Consider the following 17905-nt stretch of genomic DNA (forward strand, 5'->3'; position numbering starts at 1 on the left):
TGAGGTATTACTTGACTGAACAAAACTTCTATAAGGTCAAAGATACTTACCAGACATAAATTATCATCAATGCAAACCTATCTCATTGATTTTCCATAAGAGCTCTTATAAATTTTCAAAATGACTCACTATCAAAACATAACCGAATATCTAATAACAAATTAACTACTATCAAGTTATAACTAAAACATTTCAACATATTAGTTCAATTATAAGGCTTCTCTAAACAAAATGAGCAAGCCATCTTCGCATGGCTATAAAGTATACAAAGTCGAAATATCATTCTACCTATAGTCTATCCTATACATGCCTTAAACCATGATGATATACAATCTTCTCAACTCACATAATGACTCGATAGTGTGATGATATCTCCGGCTCTTCCAACTCGAGCTAAAGTGTAAACCTATAAGAAATGGAAAAGAGAACATGGAGTAAGCTTCAATGCTTAGTAAGTTTTAAGCAATGCAAACAATTAATTTACTTATAGATCGATTATTTCAAATTTTCAAGAAATCATTCCTAGATAATTGCCATTTTGGCCAAGTATCCATGAACATAATGCATTTTTAGCAAATTCACCTCACTTGAATCTGAACTCAATTAAAACCAAATATTGAAATCACAAAAAAGATCATAAGAACTCGAAAAGCATCTCATTAACTAGTTTTAACCATGTTTGCAACAAAATCACAAATTCACTACAAGCTGTCTTCCTGAGCAACAGTCACTAAATTATTTATAGCTGGAGCTAAGAAACTCCAAATCAAGTACCGTTAATTTTCTCTAAAAATAGGCTCATATATCTTCCATCCATCAAATTTTTAGAATTTTTGGTTTGACCAATCAATACCAGATTTTTATTGAAGTTTCCCCTGTTTCACTGTTTGACTAATCTGACCACTCTTCACTACGAATCAATTTTCTCATTATACAGAATTCAAAATATGTTATCGTTTATTTCATTTGAAACTAGACTCATTAAGGAGTCTAAGAATATAAATTTTATCTTATAATCATCATTATACAATTTACAATAATTTTCTAAAAACAAAATAGGGGATTTCAAAGTCATTTTGACTCTATCTCACGCCACTTCAAATATCTCATTATCTACAATTCTTTTGTTTACACGGTTTCTTTTATAAGAAAATAGACTAATTAATCTTTAATTACATAATTTATTTAGCTTCTAATTCAATTTCCACAATTTATGGTGATTTTTCAAAATCACGCTACTATTGTTGTCCCAATCAGATTTATTACAAATTTACTCTTTCACACATTCCTTGCATTCAAATTATCTAAACATGTATATCATGTCATTCAAGATCGAACTCATATAACATAAGCATTAAAATGCTTCACTATCAGCTTTAGTTCAATTGAAACGAATAAAATACAATATCATATTCACATTTAATTTTTCATAATCGTAATCACCTAAAAATAAAATCATATACTTCCACAAACCTTTCCACAAGGACCAAGTGTTTATATTTGAATATAAACATAGAATCACTTCACATAACTTCACACATTTACTGAATATATCACGATCACATTTATAGTCATAACACTTATTCACAGATGCATCACTTTATCTATTTATAATTTAATTCAAATCAAAATCGCATACGAGTACATGATACATACCTGGCCAACTTAATATGTAATGCACTTTCAATTTGTCAACTTAGTGTAGGATCTTGTAATTGTATACTTTTATCAAATTCATCGGCACTTGGCCTGCTAGGTATAAAACCCGAAATTATATTACCAGCACAAAGCCTACGGGACTTTAGCTCGGATACATTTCCAGCACGAAGCCTGCGGGACTTTAGCCCAGATACATTTCCAGCACGAAGCCTGTGGGACTTTAGCCCGGATACATTTCCAACATGAAGCCTGCGGGACTTTAGCCCGGATACATTTCCAGCACGAAGCCTGCGGGACTTTAGCCCGGATACATTTCCAGCACGAAGCTTGCGGGACTTTAGCCCGGATTCATTTTCAACGTGAAGCCTGCAGGACTTTAGCCCGAATACATTTCCAGCACGAAGCCTGTGGGACTTTAGCCTGGATACATTTCTAGTGTCTTGCATATTTATTCACATGTAAACACATTTCACATAACATATCACATTAGCAATTCAATTGCTTCATTCGAATATAAGCACAAAATGTACACCTACCCTTTAACTTTCGGTTCAATAATCATACACAAGGAACACATAATCTTTTCACTATCCCAGTTTCACTTTTAATAACCATTCGGCTATAGGCCATATTCACAAATTATTTCACACACAACCTCGATCAAGCAGGAACAATAGTCACAATTCATCTATTATACAAATATCCCATTCTTTGACTTTGTTTCATAATAGCTATTCGGTCACCACATATATACCATTCAATTCACATTCGAATTTATACAAACAAGTACAATAAAAGTGTATACATATTACACACTTGCACATCATCACTTAATAGTCATTCGGCCACATTATATACATAAATCATCCATTTCATATTCGGCTTTATAGCCTAAATACAATATACTTATTGCAAATCGAACTTGTAAAGGTCAAATAATTACTTATCATTTTATATAATCTTAAGCGCGTAACAAATCAAATTTAATTACTTAAGGACTTACCTCGGCAACGATAATCGGAACGAGACGACTAATCGACCACTTTGATTTCCCCCCCGATCCAAATCCGAATTCCACTTTTGCCAATCTAATTAATATCAAAATTAACTCACTTATTCAACATTTCATTAAATTTTATCTAAAGGCACATAATTTGGGCATTTTGCATTTTATCCCCTAACATTTTACATTTTTACAATTTAATCCCTATTTCAAAATAACACAAATTACTCAAAATTTCATCAAACCCCTGTTAGGCCGAATTTACCTTAGGTCTCTAGTAACCCATATCTTTTATTTATTTCACGTTTTGACCCATCAATTTACAAATTTCTAAATTTAGTCCTTAATACACATTTTTATCAAAAAAAATCACTTAATTAAACATGAAAATCAAACATCAAAGATTTATTAATCATCATCAAACAACAATTTCATCACATAATAAACAATGGAAAATCTCAAATTCTTCATTAAATCCAAAAATTAAGGCATGAGTTTACTAGTACTCGAAGCAACGATCTCAAAAAAGTAAAAATTATAAAAAACCGAGTAAAACACATACCCGAAATAAGCTTTCAAAGTGCCAAATATTCAAAGCTTCCAAACTCATCTTTTTTCTTTTCACATTCAGCTATGGAGAAAGATGATAGCATAAAAAGACAAAAACACATGGCTTTTGATTTATTTAATTAAACTTTTTTTTTAACATTTTACCATTTTACCATTAAAATAAATTCATATATACACAAATGCCAAACCAAATATCATCCACTATCTTATAAATGGGCTATTTACCATTTAAGGCCATCATATTAAAAAGCCAAGGCCAATTGACACCTTTAACTAATAGCATGCAACTTTTACGTTTTACGCGATTTAGTCCTTTTTATTAAATCAAGCACACAACGATAAAATTTTCGTACGAAAATTTCACACATATCAATTCACATACTTTAAACACAGAAAATAATATTAAAATATTTTTTTACTCGGATTCGTGGTCCTGAAACCATTGTTCTTACTAGGGTCTAAACTAGACTGTTACAAAGGTGACGTGGTACGTTAAATTATCATTTCAAACAAAAAAATTAAGGTAAATTATATAATTGGTCCTTATATTTTTTGTTTTGAGTGATCTAATTATTTTCTTTTATGTTATTTTAACTTTATTTTTTCTTTAATTTCCATTATCTTCAGTTTCTCCCTTTTCCATATCTTTTAATATAGTTTTTTTTATATTTTTTATTTGTTAAAATTAGTCCTATATTTTTATTTTGGTACTTGAACTTGACACTTTTTAGTCCAATTTAATACTTGAACTTAACACTTTTTCCTAATTTGGTACCTGAACTTGATATTTTTTTTATTTGGTACTTCATCTTTTTTTTATACAACTTGATACATAAACATGATTGTTTTTATTAATTTGATACCTAATCTTTTTTTATTAATTTTGACATTTGAACTTAACAGTTAAGTAGTTTGAAATGAAAGCAAATCAATGTTAGAATGGCATTTATAAATAAAATAATACTGACATGGTTTTTAGGTGGGATTTCTAAAGTAAAAAATAAAAATAAAAATCTAAAAAAAGTAACAATGTTCTTCATCTTCTTCTTACACTTTCCACCATTCAATCGAATACAATGTCTCTCGTCTATACCAATGAACTTTCACAAATTTCGATTAAGGTAAAGGGCCTATAAATTGGGGATTTCGTCGATTTGAGGTTCCTAATGGAATTTGGGTTTCACAGTTAGGGATTTAGTGGGTCCTAAGTGGAATTGGAAATGAGTTAGGGATTTAAAAAAAAAAACATAAAAATCATATTATTGAAATCAAGGTTTCAAATTTCATGGGAGACCTGTAGTAGATAAGGAGTAAAGACGACGCAATTTTTTTAGTTAATTTGTATAACATTTAATAATTTTATGTACTAAATAGAATCTAAAAATAATTTAGACATCAAATTAAGAAAAAAGTCTCTATAAGCGCTTTCGAGTGTTCACAATATATGCTTTCAGATACCGCTATATAATTATAACTCGTATTTACTCAATGGATACAAAACACCCATAGATTTGAGGTACTCAATGTGATCTTAAGCCCTTTTCCAATTAATATATGAGTCCGCTTCCACATCGTTTAATTTCAAGTTTTTAAGTGCATGTATTTTAAACTTGGGAAATATGTGTAATGAGCCCTTACTTGAATAGATTCGAAAACATTAGGCCCTTATTTGAATGTTTTAAAACGTTTGGCCTTTATTCAAACAACTTTGAAAAGGTTAGGTCTTATTTGAGTATTTAGCCATAAAAATATGCTTAGGATGAGATTTGAAACCATACCAATTGTATTAGTAAAACTTAAAATTTACCACTTAAAGTTTTATTTTAAAATATGATTAATTAATTTCAAATCTTACGTTATATTATTTTTAAACATATATCTGTATTTTTTCACATGTGCATGCAAGTGATAGGATTTTTAATTTTTATTATAAAATAATTGATATTTAAGATTTAGATTTATCTATATATATTTTAAAAGAATTATCCATATCTTTACATAGATATACATAGTAATATATTATTTTTATAAAGTTTTTCTTAATCTTTTTATTTGATATATATTAAACCTAAGAGAAAAGAAAAGGAGGATTTATTTAAAGGTTCACATCCTTGCCTATCATGCCACGTGGCGTTCAACGGTTTGCGGCGTGTAAAATTTTGAAAGATTTTACCATCGTCAATCCGGATACCAAAAGATTAGACGGAAGAAAAATTGAGGTGTGAAATTGGAGAAAATTAAAAATAAAATGATGAGAAATGAATTACCATTTATCCCTTCAAAAACCCAAAAAATTGACTTCAAAAAAAGGATCCGATATTCCTCTTGAAGCTTCATTAAAATATTATGTATTGAATTTTGTTGTCAGACTTCAATATTCTCAAATTGAAATAATAAAGAAAAGCAACTTATATTGAAAACGTAGCTTCCTTTCATTACCTTAAAAAATAATGATGTACGGATCATTGAGAACAGAATTTAACTCAACTCGCTCAAATAAAATAATCATGAAATAAAAGTATTTGTTGTTATAATTTTTTTTAAAATATCAAATAAATAATAAAAACATGGTTATGTTATGTTGGAAGAAGATGCAGAGGTGGAATAATGGTCCCACCACTCCGGAAGCCAAACAATATAATCTTTCAAAATGACATTTCTCATTTTCCACGTGGCACCGCGTATACTCTGATTTATTATCTTTCTCACTCGCTCCCGACGGCGTTTACCAGTCTTTTCTATCTCCTCTTTCAGCTTTTTTCTCTTTCTCCCCCTCTTCGACTCGCCTCTTTTCCGCTCCCATATTCTTCTCACCTGAATTTTCCCTGAAAGTTGGCCAAGAAGATAAAAAGTTTCGTTTCCCTTCTGAATTGATATTTTTGGAAACCCTAGCTTACCTCGATTGTAGACCTTTTTTTTAAATGGATTTGGCTGCATATGCATTACCTACCTCGATTCTTTAGTCGTAGAAGCGCGATGTATTCGAAGAGGAGCCGGAGTAAGCCGAGACTCGAGCGCCGCAATGCAGCGAAGCACATCGACTACGATGCAGCGTCGTTTTCTTCGTCTCTCGATGATACCTCTTCATCTTCTTCTCTAATCACGCGATCGCTCGATTTGTCCGATAAAACCAGCTTCCGTATCCAAGGAACAGAGGGAGAGTTCGACCTTATTTGTCGGACCTTGGGCCTTTCTGGTCCTGAAGATTTTTCCATTCCAGCCGCCGCTTGGGAGTCCCGTAAAATTCGATCCTCGTCGGATCTTCTGCCTCGGTCCAGATTGAACCGGCTGGATAGTCCTGAGGAAGAGACAGGCAAGATAATTTTAGAAGACGGCACTGAAGTAACAGTCTCTGAATTAACTGATAGGGTTTTGGCTTCTGCTTTGACCGAAGATGACTCGCCCGAGTTGAAGTTAAACGAGTGCTGCTGTGATGATAGAAACTTGGTCGATGTTGCTACTTCAACTGAATTGAAGTCAAACGCATGCTGGGTTTCGAATGTTGTCGATGGAGGAGGGAATTATGGAATTAAAGGGATTAGGCCACCGGGTTTAAAGCCGCCGCCGGTGATGAAGCTACCGGTAGTCGATAGCGCTTGCTCAACTTGGGATCTGTTTAGGGATTTCGCCCCCGAAGATGATAGAGGGTGTATAGTTCAGGTTCACTTACATTCATCTTCCGATGAAGAAGAAGTTAAAGGAGAGAAGGATAGGGGTAATGAAGAAAATGCTAAGGAGGAGGATAATTCAATGAGAATGGGAGAGACTGCAGTGCTTTCTGAGTCGTGCTCGTTTATAACTTCAAATGATGACGATTCTTCGAGTTCTACCTCAGAACCTATGTCAAACATTTCCCCTAACGGTAGGTTCAAAAGAACAATTACTTATTGGGAGAAAGGTGAGCTTCTGGGGCGTGGATCATTTGGATCAGTTTTCGAAGGGATTTCTGAGTAAGTGATGAAATTCTGTCCCAACTTTATTTCCAGCTTGATTAAATGCTTATAGCTAGTTCTTTTTAATCAAGATAATTTATCTATCTTTTGATATGCGCAAATTAGTTTGGGAACTGCCTTATGCCTAATTGTCATAATTTTGTCGCTTTGGGCGGCACTCTTTTAGAGGTCAGAAAGCATCTAGGGTCAAAAGCTGTTCTTGGTGTTGGTTAAGCATCCAGAGAAAGGCATTTTTGTATTTGTTTTTATTTTCTTTGGTCATCCTAGTTTCCATCGCCCATTCCCTTAGTTCTTTGGGGAGCACTGTATTACATGTTTCAGGGTTGCATCCAAAGATTGCTAGATATCATTAATTCCGTTAATACCAATAAATACCTAATATTTGGACATCTTGTGTTTTTTCTACCTCGAACTTTAAGGCGTTGACGCATTTTAGCCTTAAGGTTCATTAGCCTTTAAGTGTTACTTTGTTTGCTGCTTGAAGTTTTGCGTAGTTGATACACTCATGTAGCCATTTTTGTGGGCAAATTATGGATGATTATGAACCCCTTCCTCTATGGTGAGTACAGGTAAAGTCCATTATTGACTTATGAAGGGTTCTGCTTGTTGATTCCGGTCTATGGCTTCCGATGATCCTATGTGGTTAGAAACTGGTTAACTGGAGATATCCTGTTCTATAGCTGATTTTAAGATGATAAATTTAGTTGTTTTCTCCAAGCTCCTAATCTACTTTTAACCTTCCCAATCATTATGTAATTAACTCACATCAAAAGGACATTACGTGCCTAAGGCCTCTCGAACCCACAACCTCCAGGAGTCTGTCAGCAGCATGCATACCATCTGAGCTAGCACTTAGTCGGTATGAATTTAGTTGTTACCTATTGTTCAAGAGTTGAAAAATAAACCTAGGGAAGCTCATTGCACTGCGACCTTTGAGATGTGAAGCTAATTGTTGATATTTTGGAAAGCTATGGAATGACATCATCTTGGAGTGACTGAATGAAGTACTGTTAGAAATACTTTCAAAATTGCAAGGAAAAGCCCATTTTATCTTATTAGCTATTAATTGGTTATCTACTTGTCCAATAGATTACGTATTACTTTTATTTAGGAAAGAGATGTTTTTCTTTTACTCATGCTTTACTAATTATTTATTTATTCATGTCCTTGTAGCGATGGATTCTTTTTTGCCGTGAAGGAAGTTTCATTGCTTGATCAAGGAAGTCAGGGGAAACAAAGTATTATCCAACTTGAACATGTAAGACAGATTTTCTCTTCTACTTTTTTAATTGTTCGTTTTCATGAAATACCCATCTTCTACTTGTTTCTGTCTGATATAATTTCTTTATTTCCTTTCGTTTTCAGGAGATTGCTCTTTTAAGCCAGTTTGAACATGAAAACATAGTTCAGTATTATGGCACAGATAAGGTTCTATTTTTTTGACACTCAGCTTAATAGGATAACCTCATAAATGTTCTTCTTCCTAGTTGTCTAATTTTTTTTCTTTTAATTTTATGGTCTTTGCAGGATCAGTCAAAATTATACATCTTTCTTGAGCTTGTAACCAAAGGATCCCTTTTAAATCTATATCAGAGGTATCATCTCAGAGATTCTCAAGTCTCTGCATATACAAGACAGATTTTGCATGGATTGAAGTATCTTCATGACCAAAATGTGGTTCACAGGTAAGTAAAGGGACCTTATGTTGCTGCTTAATTATTTATGTACCACTTAAAAAACTTTTGTTTGTTTTCTCTAGCCAAATCTGAGTTTTTATTTGTACTTCTTTTAGGTGTATTTGCTAACAGCAAATTGCTTCATATGAGAAATAAAATAAAAATTTCTTCACTTTAACAGATTGAAGTTTTCAGTCCTTATCTCTATTGGGATCTGTTGTAATGAATCATAATCTGTATGCATATGTCATATTCCCTCTCGGAAGACTTTTGAAGTCGAGAATATGAATCATAATCTGTATGCATAGAAGATTTTTTCAGCATTTTACTTGCTATTATTTTGTATTATTTTTCCCTTAAGGTTAGATGCCTGCGCATTTGTTATTGTTATGATATTGAAAGTAAAATTGTGTTCTTTTTCTATGCTCTACCTAAGTTTCCATGCACTTAGAATATTCTTCTCTCAAGGCTCATTTACTTGTATGTTGATACAGGGATATCAAGTGTGCAAACATATTGGTGGATGCAAGTGGGTCAGTGAAGCTTTCAGATTTTGGGTTGGCAAAGGTTTTTATCCGAAACCTAAGACTTTAATTGTCTTTCTTGTTTTATTATCTTTAAGCAGGTCGAACTCATGTTGGTGCTGATGCTTGTTTCCAGGCAACCAAGTTTAATGATGTTAAATCATGCAAAGGGACAGCATTCTGGATGGCCCCCGAGGTGTGCTTCTATTCTTTCCTTTCAGAAATGATAATCTGTAATAGCTGCTGTTTGATTTGTGTAGAATATCAGTTTCTTTTGTATTGGGGATCCTGCTTGAGATATTTAGCTTCATAGTATACTGAATATTAGGAAATGATGACATGCATTCTTGGTAAATATTTCTCCTGTACTAGAGATATACAGCTTATGAGAATACTCAATTATGAAAAGGATGATAACATAATTCTTTTCAGATATTTATCTATAGTGTACAAAAGGTGTGAATCACTCTTTGCTGATCCATCATAATTTTCTCAGGCTTCACTCAATTGGCTGGATCTTAACATTTAGTTTACAGTGAACACTTCTTTTATCTTTTAGCTCACTAGTAATTTCCTAAGTAGTATTTGGTTAGACAATTTTCATTGACGGATAATTGCTAATGTTTTGGTGATGGCAGCTTTCCTTTTCTGAAACACTGCTGGCCCTTTTTTAAATCATACCTGAACGGTGTCTTCAGTTTCTAGTTGGATGGGTTTCAGTACTTTTTTTCTTCTAGAAACACACCATTCTTGTTGTCTTTTCTACGTAGTAGTTATTTGTTTTTGTGACACAGACTACTGGTGATGATTAGTCCTCCCGAATTCTGATTATCAGCTGTTGAATTACAGGTTGTCAATAGGAAGGGTCAAGGGTATGGACTTCCTGCTGATATATGGAGCCTTGGTTGTACTGTGTTGGAGATGTTAACACGTCAGATTCCATACTATTATTTGGAACATGTATGTACCTCGTCTTCCTGATATGAACATTAGTTTACTTGACAATTAAGTTTATGTAAAATCCAAATAAAGAAGAAAAAAGGATCTGGAAATTTCTATGCTGTCATCTCCAAATTTCAAAAAGGCTTATAGGGTTTTAAAGCATGAAATTTGGTTCCTACCATGAAGCTTTGTCCAGAAAGGTGTGGACGAATATTATATTTGTTTCAAATAATTTCCTTCTACAAGAGCTATTGAGTTAAATTTTTATAATCTCCTTTATTGTGCAATAATGTCATCGTTTGTGTAATTCAAAACAGATGCAAGCATTGTTTAGAATTGGCAGAGGTGAGCCACCTGCAGTTCCTGATTCATTGTCGAAAGATGCACGGGATTTTATCTTGCAATGCCTACAAGTAAATCCGGATGCTCGTCCAACTGCTGCTAAACTCTTGCAGCATCCATTTGTGAAGAGGTCTTTTCCCACACACTCAGGCTCAGCATCTCCTCATCTTGGTCGTCGGATATGAATGTTTAGCCATGAAACTAAATTGCAACAAGTAATCAGGTAAACATTTTCTGCTGATCATAAATCCGTTGGCAACATGCTCCTTTGGTCAGGTTTCAGAAGAAACATTGTCCTGGAACCTTCATTATCACAACATGTTAGCTATCCATATCCTAAGATACCTGAATATTATCCGGTAACAATGGTACATTTTTGGTATCAGTTTAGCTTCATTCAGAGCTTTGTTCTTGTATTTGTGTGCAGAAAGTTACACATTCACGGAGTCTAGTTATTGCATGCAGCTCCGTCCTTCATGAGGAAGAAGACAAGTTTGCCTTCTCGGGCTCTGATGTTGCTACCTTTAGTTTTGCTCCTAGAGACTCAAAGAGTCTCAAACCTGGTAGGCAGAAAGCAATTCTGAAGCTTTGGCTATGGTCTAATGGCATTGACATTAGATTTAACTATCCATGACCATGAACCCACGATGAAGCTGTAGAGAGCTGAGCTGCTCTTAATGTTAAAATTATTTGTTATAGTTTTGTCAGGTCTGGGATTTGATTTAGCCCTTATTTTATGTAGATTTTTTTTTTTTGGGGATTTGGGTGAAACATTAGCTGTAGGAGAAATTATTTGTATATATGTATCTCATTATTGATGCAAAAAATAAATACTAGTTTGCTCTATGTATCGACTATATCTAATATTGAGATTACGAGAATTACGTCGCTTTATGATTGTTATTACCATAAATAATATATTTATTTGCATTTAGACCTGCAGTTGGAGGTTTGGCTTAAAAATAGAGGGTTTGGATTTAAGGTTAGAAAAATGAATTTGGATAAAAATTATGGGTTAGATTTTAGGCAAGATTTTTTTTGGGCTCAAGTTTGACCTGGCCTGAATATTATATTATAAAATAATATATTAATTATATATATTAAATAATTATATATATTTATATTTATATTAAATTATTATTTTAATAATAATTAAATTTATTAATTAAAACTTTAAAAAACGTACCCAACTAAATAACTTAACTCAAAATATAAATTTTAAAATTTATATTTAATACAATAAAATATTTATTATATTTATTTGTGTTTTTAATATAATAAAACATTTATTATATTTATGGTAGTGTTTTTTAATATAAATATTTTTAATGTATTAGAAAATTTTTATTTTAGCCTTTTTTTTAAGTGTATTTAGTTTATTATATTTAAAAAATATTTTTAAGTAAAAATTAATCTAAAAAAATCAAATATGAATGGATCAGGTTAAACTTGAGTTTAACTTTATTAAATTAAATTAAATTATTAAAAAAATAAATCTATTTTTTAAACCGACTAGACTCAAATTTAAAACTTTAATTTAATGGACTCAACCTACCTGCCCAACCATGAGTACCTCTATTTGCATTATGATTATCTAATTTTGCGATGTTAATTCTCTTTACAGCCAGTGTACTGGAAATTAGTATAAATGGGTAATGGTTGATTATAATAAAATGCACCATCATGATTCCTGAACTAATTTATCAGACTCAATTTATTTTTATCGTTTATAAATAAAAATCATAGTGCTATGAAATTATTTATAGAATAATTAGAAAAAGGAAATTTATGATTACAATCACAATCTCTGTATTTTATAGTTAACTGTGTAATGTTTAAAAGAATAAAAAAAAATCGATAACATTTTATTGTAACTTTTATCGTATAAATAAAATCCGGACATTGTATAAATTTTTTGTTTGCTTGATTAAGAAAAGAGTAACCATAGATCTCAGGTATTCTGTACTAAGCCAGATTACATTAAAAAAAAAAAAAACAAACAAACTTGAAAACAATATCTTCCTTAAAAGTTTGACATCAATCTCCTCTCAACGACTTTATAAAATAGACATTTGGATTGAGTTAGATTTGTTTAAACTTGAAAATAGGTCATCCAACTAATTTTTATAGGACATAAATTACATATAAAATAACATTATAAAATTAAAATTAAAAACGACTTGAGCCAAACTCAAATTTTTAAATATTAAAGTTTGAATTTGACTCATATTTTTAAAATATTTAATTTTTTATGAACTTATTTTTTAAATTTAATATTTTTATTTAAATTCTTACAAATAAGTAAACTTTTGAGTTTAAACAAATAATTGAGATAAAGTGGAATATTCTTGAACTCATACAAGAGGTGTTAAAAGTTTAATAGTTTCGTATATCCTATATCATAAACATCATCATGAAGAATTCTCAATTAGTATGATATAAAAACAGGTTGATTCGATGTACATGATGGCATAATTATATGACTAAATTGAATGGTGAATTTATTAAAATTTTAATTGTATAAAAATTATTAAATTACAATATATTCACAATGTTGGTAAATATATATATACAACAAATATATTTATTAGAAATTTATGCAATAATCAAATAACATTTGATTGAAATAGTAAAGTTGAAGGTTTCAAATTTATATATCAACCGAGATTCAAATTTCATCTTATGTGATATTTTATTAATTTTACATAGACAAAACACCTTAATAATAATGATAGTAACAACAACAACAACAACAATCTATTTTATTTTATTTTATAAAGGAATGCTCATTTTAATAATTTTTCAATTGAATTGGTGTTGATTAACTCATGACATCGACTCAATTAAGAATTTTAAGTATAATGTAGATGGAAGTAAATAATTTTTTTTAATTTTGTACTAATAATATATATAAATAAATAATAAAAACTACTCTTTCAGAAATTAATATATATATTAAGTGTGTTTGGTTCACGGAATCTAAAGATTATCTCTGGTAATTACATCAACAACACGTAAGATTACTTGACACATTACTGAATATGTTACATTACTTTATTTGGTTTATTTAGTTGAAATGTAAAATTTTATTATTTAGTTGATAGAATATAAGACCATTTAAAAACTAATTTTACTTAATTATCTTTATAAATTTTTCTCTTTTTTATTCTTTACTACAAAAAGATTGAAGTTTTTTTATATTTTATTGTATTGATAAATGAATGAATTTCTTAAATAAATTAATTTCATGTCTACTTTCTCAAATAAATAAAATAAATATGAGGAAGAGTAATACATAGTTAGGGCTTATCTTTTGATTAAAGTGACGAGAAAAAGAAAGAAATAAAAATATATTTTTTTACTAAAACATGTTATTTTTTATGATTTAAGGTTAAATTTAATTAAAATAATAGAATTGATAAAATTGTTAAGTTTCTTCATCTAAAAATAACAATAGTTGAAATGTTTGTATAGACAAAAATCTTAATTTTCCTCAACTGAAATAATAATATATAGTAAAAAAATATTATTATTTTATTTTGGTTTAAGTAAAATAGTAAATTTTTTTTTCAAAAGTGTGTAATTGTAGAAAAGTTTACATTACAAAATAATAATTTTTGAAAAAAGAAAGCAAGATAATGAATGATTAATTAAGAAAGAGGTGGTTTTTAAGATAATTGATTTAAGATCATTTTTGAAATTCGAATAAAAAAATTTACTCATACAAATATAAATTTAGTTGAGTCAAAAGTTTCTTGTAGAGAATATAAAGAGGATATTGTAATCAATGTAGGAAGATTTGAATTCGAGCGTGTTGAAGTTCATTATCCTTCTCTTTATATATTAGGGAGGGGTTATGAATAGTTCTAAACATTATATCAAAAATTAAATATAATCAAAATTTATAATAAAATTATTTAAAAATATATATATATATGTCATAATGTGGGAGATGAAGCTAAGCCATTGTCATCATTACGCACCAGGAAGAGTGGTTTTGTTGACTACGACAAGCTTGCTGTGCCCATAACTAACAAACCATGTTGAAGGCTTACCTTTGCTTTCTTTTCGTTTTCGCATTACATCCATCCCCTAGTTTTTATTTTTCCGAGATTGAGTGGTATGGTCAAATCCTACATTAAACTACAAGCTTTTATGCTTACTCTTCTTCATTAATGGTAAAGGATGATATTTTACTTTTGTATTATTTACTGCTGGATCTTTCGCTGCCCTCTATTTTTTTTTAGTTAAAATGTAAATTTATTACCATATTAAAAATTGTGATTATATTTTATTTTGATTGATATTTGTCATTATAATTTGAGAATATGATTAAATTTGACCCACAATTTGATCAAATTTCGCCATTGAATTTTAATTTTTTATTGAATTTTATTATTAATTTTTAATTAAATTTTAGAAATTAATAAGTTATTATTGGTTTTTATGGTTTAAAAATAAAATATTATTTAAATATTTTATTTTAACAATAAGTTAATTTATAAAATAATAAAGGTTAAAAGAATAACTAACATTTTGTAGTTAATGATAGAAAGACTTGAAAAAATATATTCAATAAATTAAGTTTACTTTTTATAAAATAAAATTATTTTTATTAATTTTTAATGTTGTATTAATTAATTTATTGTTTGTAAGTGTTAAATTAAAATATTGAAATTTGTTTTCATTAAAATTAAGTAGTGAAGTTCAATAAAGAATCAAACTTTAACGACACAATTCAATCCCAAAGACCCTAACAATTTAGGCCCATACCCAAACAATATATCTGGCGCAGAAGAAACTACTCCAATCCCTCATGTTATGATCAAGGCCCAATCCTTCACCAGGATCTTGTGCTGCTGTGTTAAGGGTTTCAATGTTGGCAAATTTATTAGTTTTCCTGGAATTTGAACCCGGTAACCAATGGGTCTTTTTTTCTTTTCTTTTTTTGGCTATTTTCTCCCAAAGAGAAAAGATAACCATTACTTGTACAAAGGAATGTTAATTGGCATCTACCTTATCTAGAATCCTAAAAAGTAACAAGTGTTTACACCTGAATTGTAGTCACCTTCATATCAGGCATCTTTTCTTTGCCAAGTTGATATATATATACACATATATATGATCAACATGCAGTAAACCAAAAGGTTTGCAGGATGTAGGATAATTATCTATATAAGCATAAGAATCTGGCATTATTTTCACTTCAACTTTATGTCGACATAAAGGTGCCACCTTGCCCCAAAACAGAATAACTCCACCGGTTATTTATAGGAAGGGATGAGCAAGGGAGCTTAGGCAAAGGTAAGTTAAATACCCAAGTATCTATAAATTTAAATATATAAATTAATAAGCACCAATCTATGGCTCAACTAGGGTCGTCTCTGTCAGCAGAAACCGAGACACTGAGCAATGTCCTAAGCCTGGTGGAGGCCTTCAGAGCATTTGATTCAGACAACGATGGCGCAATCAATGCTGCAGAGCTAGGGGGAATCCTGAGTTCGCTGGGGTACAACGCTAGCGAGCAAGACGTGAGGGCCATGATGCGAGAAGGGGACGCCAACAAGGACGGATTACTGAGCATGGAAGAGTTCCTAGAGATGAACACCAAGGACATGGAGCTTGGGGAGCTTGCCAATTTCCTCAGGACCGCTTTCCAAGCTTTTGAAGTCGAAGGGGATGATGCTTTGACTGCTGCCGACTTGTATGAGGTTATGGGGAACCTTGGCATCGATCAGCTTTCCTTGGAGGATTGCCAGAGTGTTATTGCCTCCATGGATGCTGATGGTGATGGAGCTGTTAGCTTGGAGGACTTCAGACTCATAATTAATTCCTTATTTTAGATTATTAAACTTAAGTTTTCTCTATATATGCGCCTTGGGTGCTGCGGTATTTCCATGCATGGGAATAAAGATCAGTCAAGAAACATTAATATTACTAGCAGAAGTACTGCATGTTTGTGTTTCTGTTCTCTTACTATGAATAGAAAGCGAATACAAAGTGGTCTCCCATTCTCTAATCAATGGAAGTTTTCATTTTAATTTCTTTTTGAAAATATATCGGGAAATTGAAATTTCACATTTTCCTTACAAACCACAAACAAAAATTTATAGAAAAATATTCTTGGCAAAAGCTGAGTTTTTAACATCTTTATAAGAGGCTTGAATCCCACCACTTAAAAATATATATATATGTGAGTTTCTGATATTATTCTAAATTTAAGTACCACTAAATAAGTAGTTTTTAAATTTATTCTAATCTAAAATTAGATATAAAGAAGTGAATGATAAAATCTAAGTAGCAAATATTTTTCTCATGAAATGGGATTAAAAGGTTTGGGGCTGCGAAAAGCAAGACCTAATAATCTTGCTATGCTTGCCAAATTAGGTTTGTAATTATTCATGAATAAGAAATCTTTAAGGTGTTGTGTTTTTCAAAATAAATATCTCCATAATGAATCGTTTTCAATGGCAAAATTGAAGGAAAATGCCTCATTTACATGGAGAGCATTGCTAACAATAACTAGGGAGGTGACTCTTAAGAGTTGTAAATGGGCAATTGGTGGGATGATAGCATTCGTTTTTTGCTTGATTGGTGGTTCGGTACAGAAATATTGAGTCAACAAGTAATGGTTCAAGGGGTATGTACAGGCCAATTTTGGGCCACCCCAAAACCCAACTAACCTACCCTAACCTAAACAGCCCAATACCCATAAGCCCAACTAATACATCAGCCAACCCAAAATTCAAACCCCATTTACAACCAAAACCCAATAATACAATACCCAAACCCAATTTACAAACCCTAACAACCCAAGCCCACTATCTAAAAAATTTCAGCAGCAAACCCTAGCCACCAAAGTCTTCAGTCGCTCTCCCCTCTTCAGCCTCCTCCACTCCTCTGACACCAGCACCGCCCCTGGTCACTCCCATACCGTCTGCCACCGCATGCTTCTCCTCCACTTCCCTGACACCTCCATACCCTGAAAAGACAGAAGCAGACCAAACAGAATAGGACAAAAAATAAATAATATTTTCCTAGTTTTGTAGTCGGCTATAAAGTTGAGAAATAAACATTTGTAAGATGGGGGGGATTTTTGCTATGAAAACAAAGATTTTCTTTCAATATTAACAGATTGAATACAAGAACCATTCGAAAATACATATACAATCAGGGGCTCTAACACCAAATCGGAGAATCAAATCTAAAACCTAAGGTGACTTTTTTTTTCTTTTT

The 17905-nt window shown here is 31.3% G+C and overlaps 2 protein-coding genes across 3 annotated transcripts; both read left to right on the forward strand.

The window, feature by feature from the left end:
* The first annotated feature begins 5906 nt into the window (after positions 1 to 5906).
* On the forward strand, positions 5907 to 11550 carry LOC107924332 (mitogen-activated protein kinase kinase kinase 1). Of its 2 annotated transcripts, XM_041114033.1 has the most exons (9): positions 5907 to 7182; positions 8359 to 8443; positions 8551 to 8613; positions 8713 to 8870; positions 9356 to 9428; positions 9522 to 9581; positions 10235 to 10345; positions 10645 to 10892; positions 11097 to 11550. In XM_041114033.1, the coding sequence occupies exons 1-8, from the start codon at positions 6170 to 6172 to the stop codon at positions 10852 to 10854; spliced, it is 1773 nt and encodes a 590-aa protein (XP_040969967.1). In that variant the 5' UTR covers positions 5907 to 6169; the 3' UTR covers positions 10855 to 10892; positions 11097 to 11550. The 2 variants fall into 2 exon arrangements, 1 of the variants encoding a protein (XP_040969967.1); XR_005927285.1 differs by lacking the exon at positions 11097 to 11550 and having other exon boundaries at positions 10235 to 10527; positions 10645 to 10884.
* Positions 11551 to 15927: 4377 nt separating this feature from the next.
* On the forward strand, positions 15928 to 16688 carry LOC107924616 (probable calcium-binding protein CML29). The gene has a single exon (XM_041114034.1). The coding sequence runs from the start codon at positions 16033 to 16035 to the stop codon at positions 16510 to 16512; it is 480 nt and encodes a 159-aa protein (XP_040969968.1). The 5' UTR covers positions 15928 to 16032; the 3' UTR covers positions 16513 to 16688.
* The last annotated feature ends 1217 nt before the right edge of the window (positions 16689 to 17905 follow it).

This window comes from Gossypium hirsutum, chromosome A05 (assembly GCF_007990345.1).
Source record: "Gossypium hirsutum isolate 1008001.06 chromosome A05, Gossypium_hirsutum_v2.1, whole genome shotgun sequence".
In the NCBI taxonomy this organism is placed as follows: Eukaryota; Viridiplantae; Streptophyta; class Magnoliopsida; order Malvales; family Malvaceae; genus Gossypium; species Gossypium hirsutum.

Bases quoted from the DNA above. Each gene is read 5' to 3' on its own strand.
- LOC107924332 (XM_041114033.1), top strand. From the start codon at position 6,170: ATGCATTACCTACCTCGATTCTTTAGTCGTAGAAGCGCGATGTATTCG. The intron at 8,614-8,712 runs GTTCTATTTTTT...TGGTCTTTGCAG, and splicing joins AGTATTATGGCACAGATAAG to GATCAGTCAAAATTATACAT. The intron at 9,429-9,521 runs GTTTTTATCCGA...GCTTGTTTCCAG, and splicing joins CAGATTTTGGGTTGGCAAAG to GCAACCAAGTTTAATGATGT.
- LOC107924616 (XM_041114034.1), top strand. From the start codon at position 16,033: ATGGCTCAACTAGGGTCGTCTCTGTCAGCAGAAACCGAGACACTGAGC.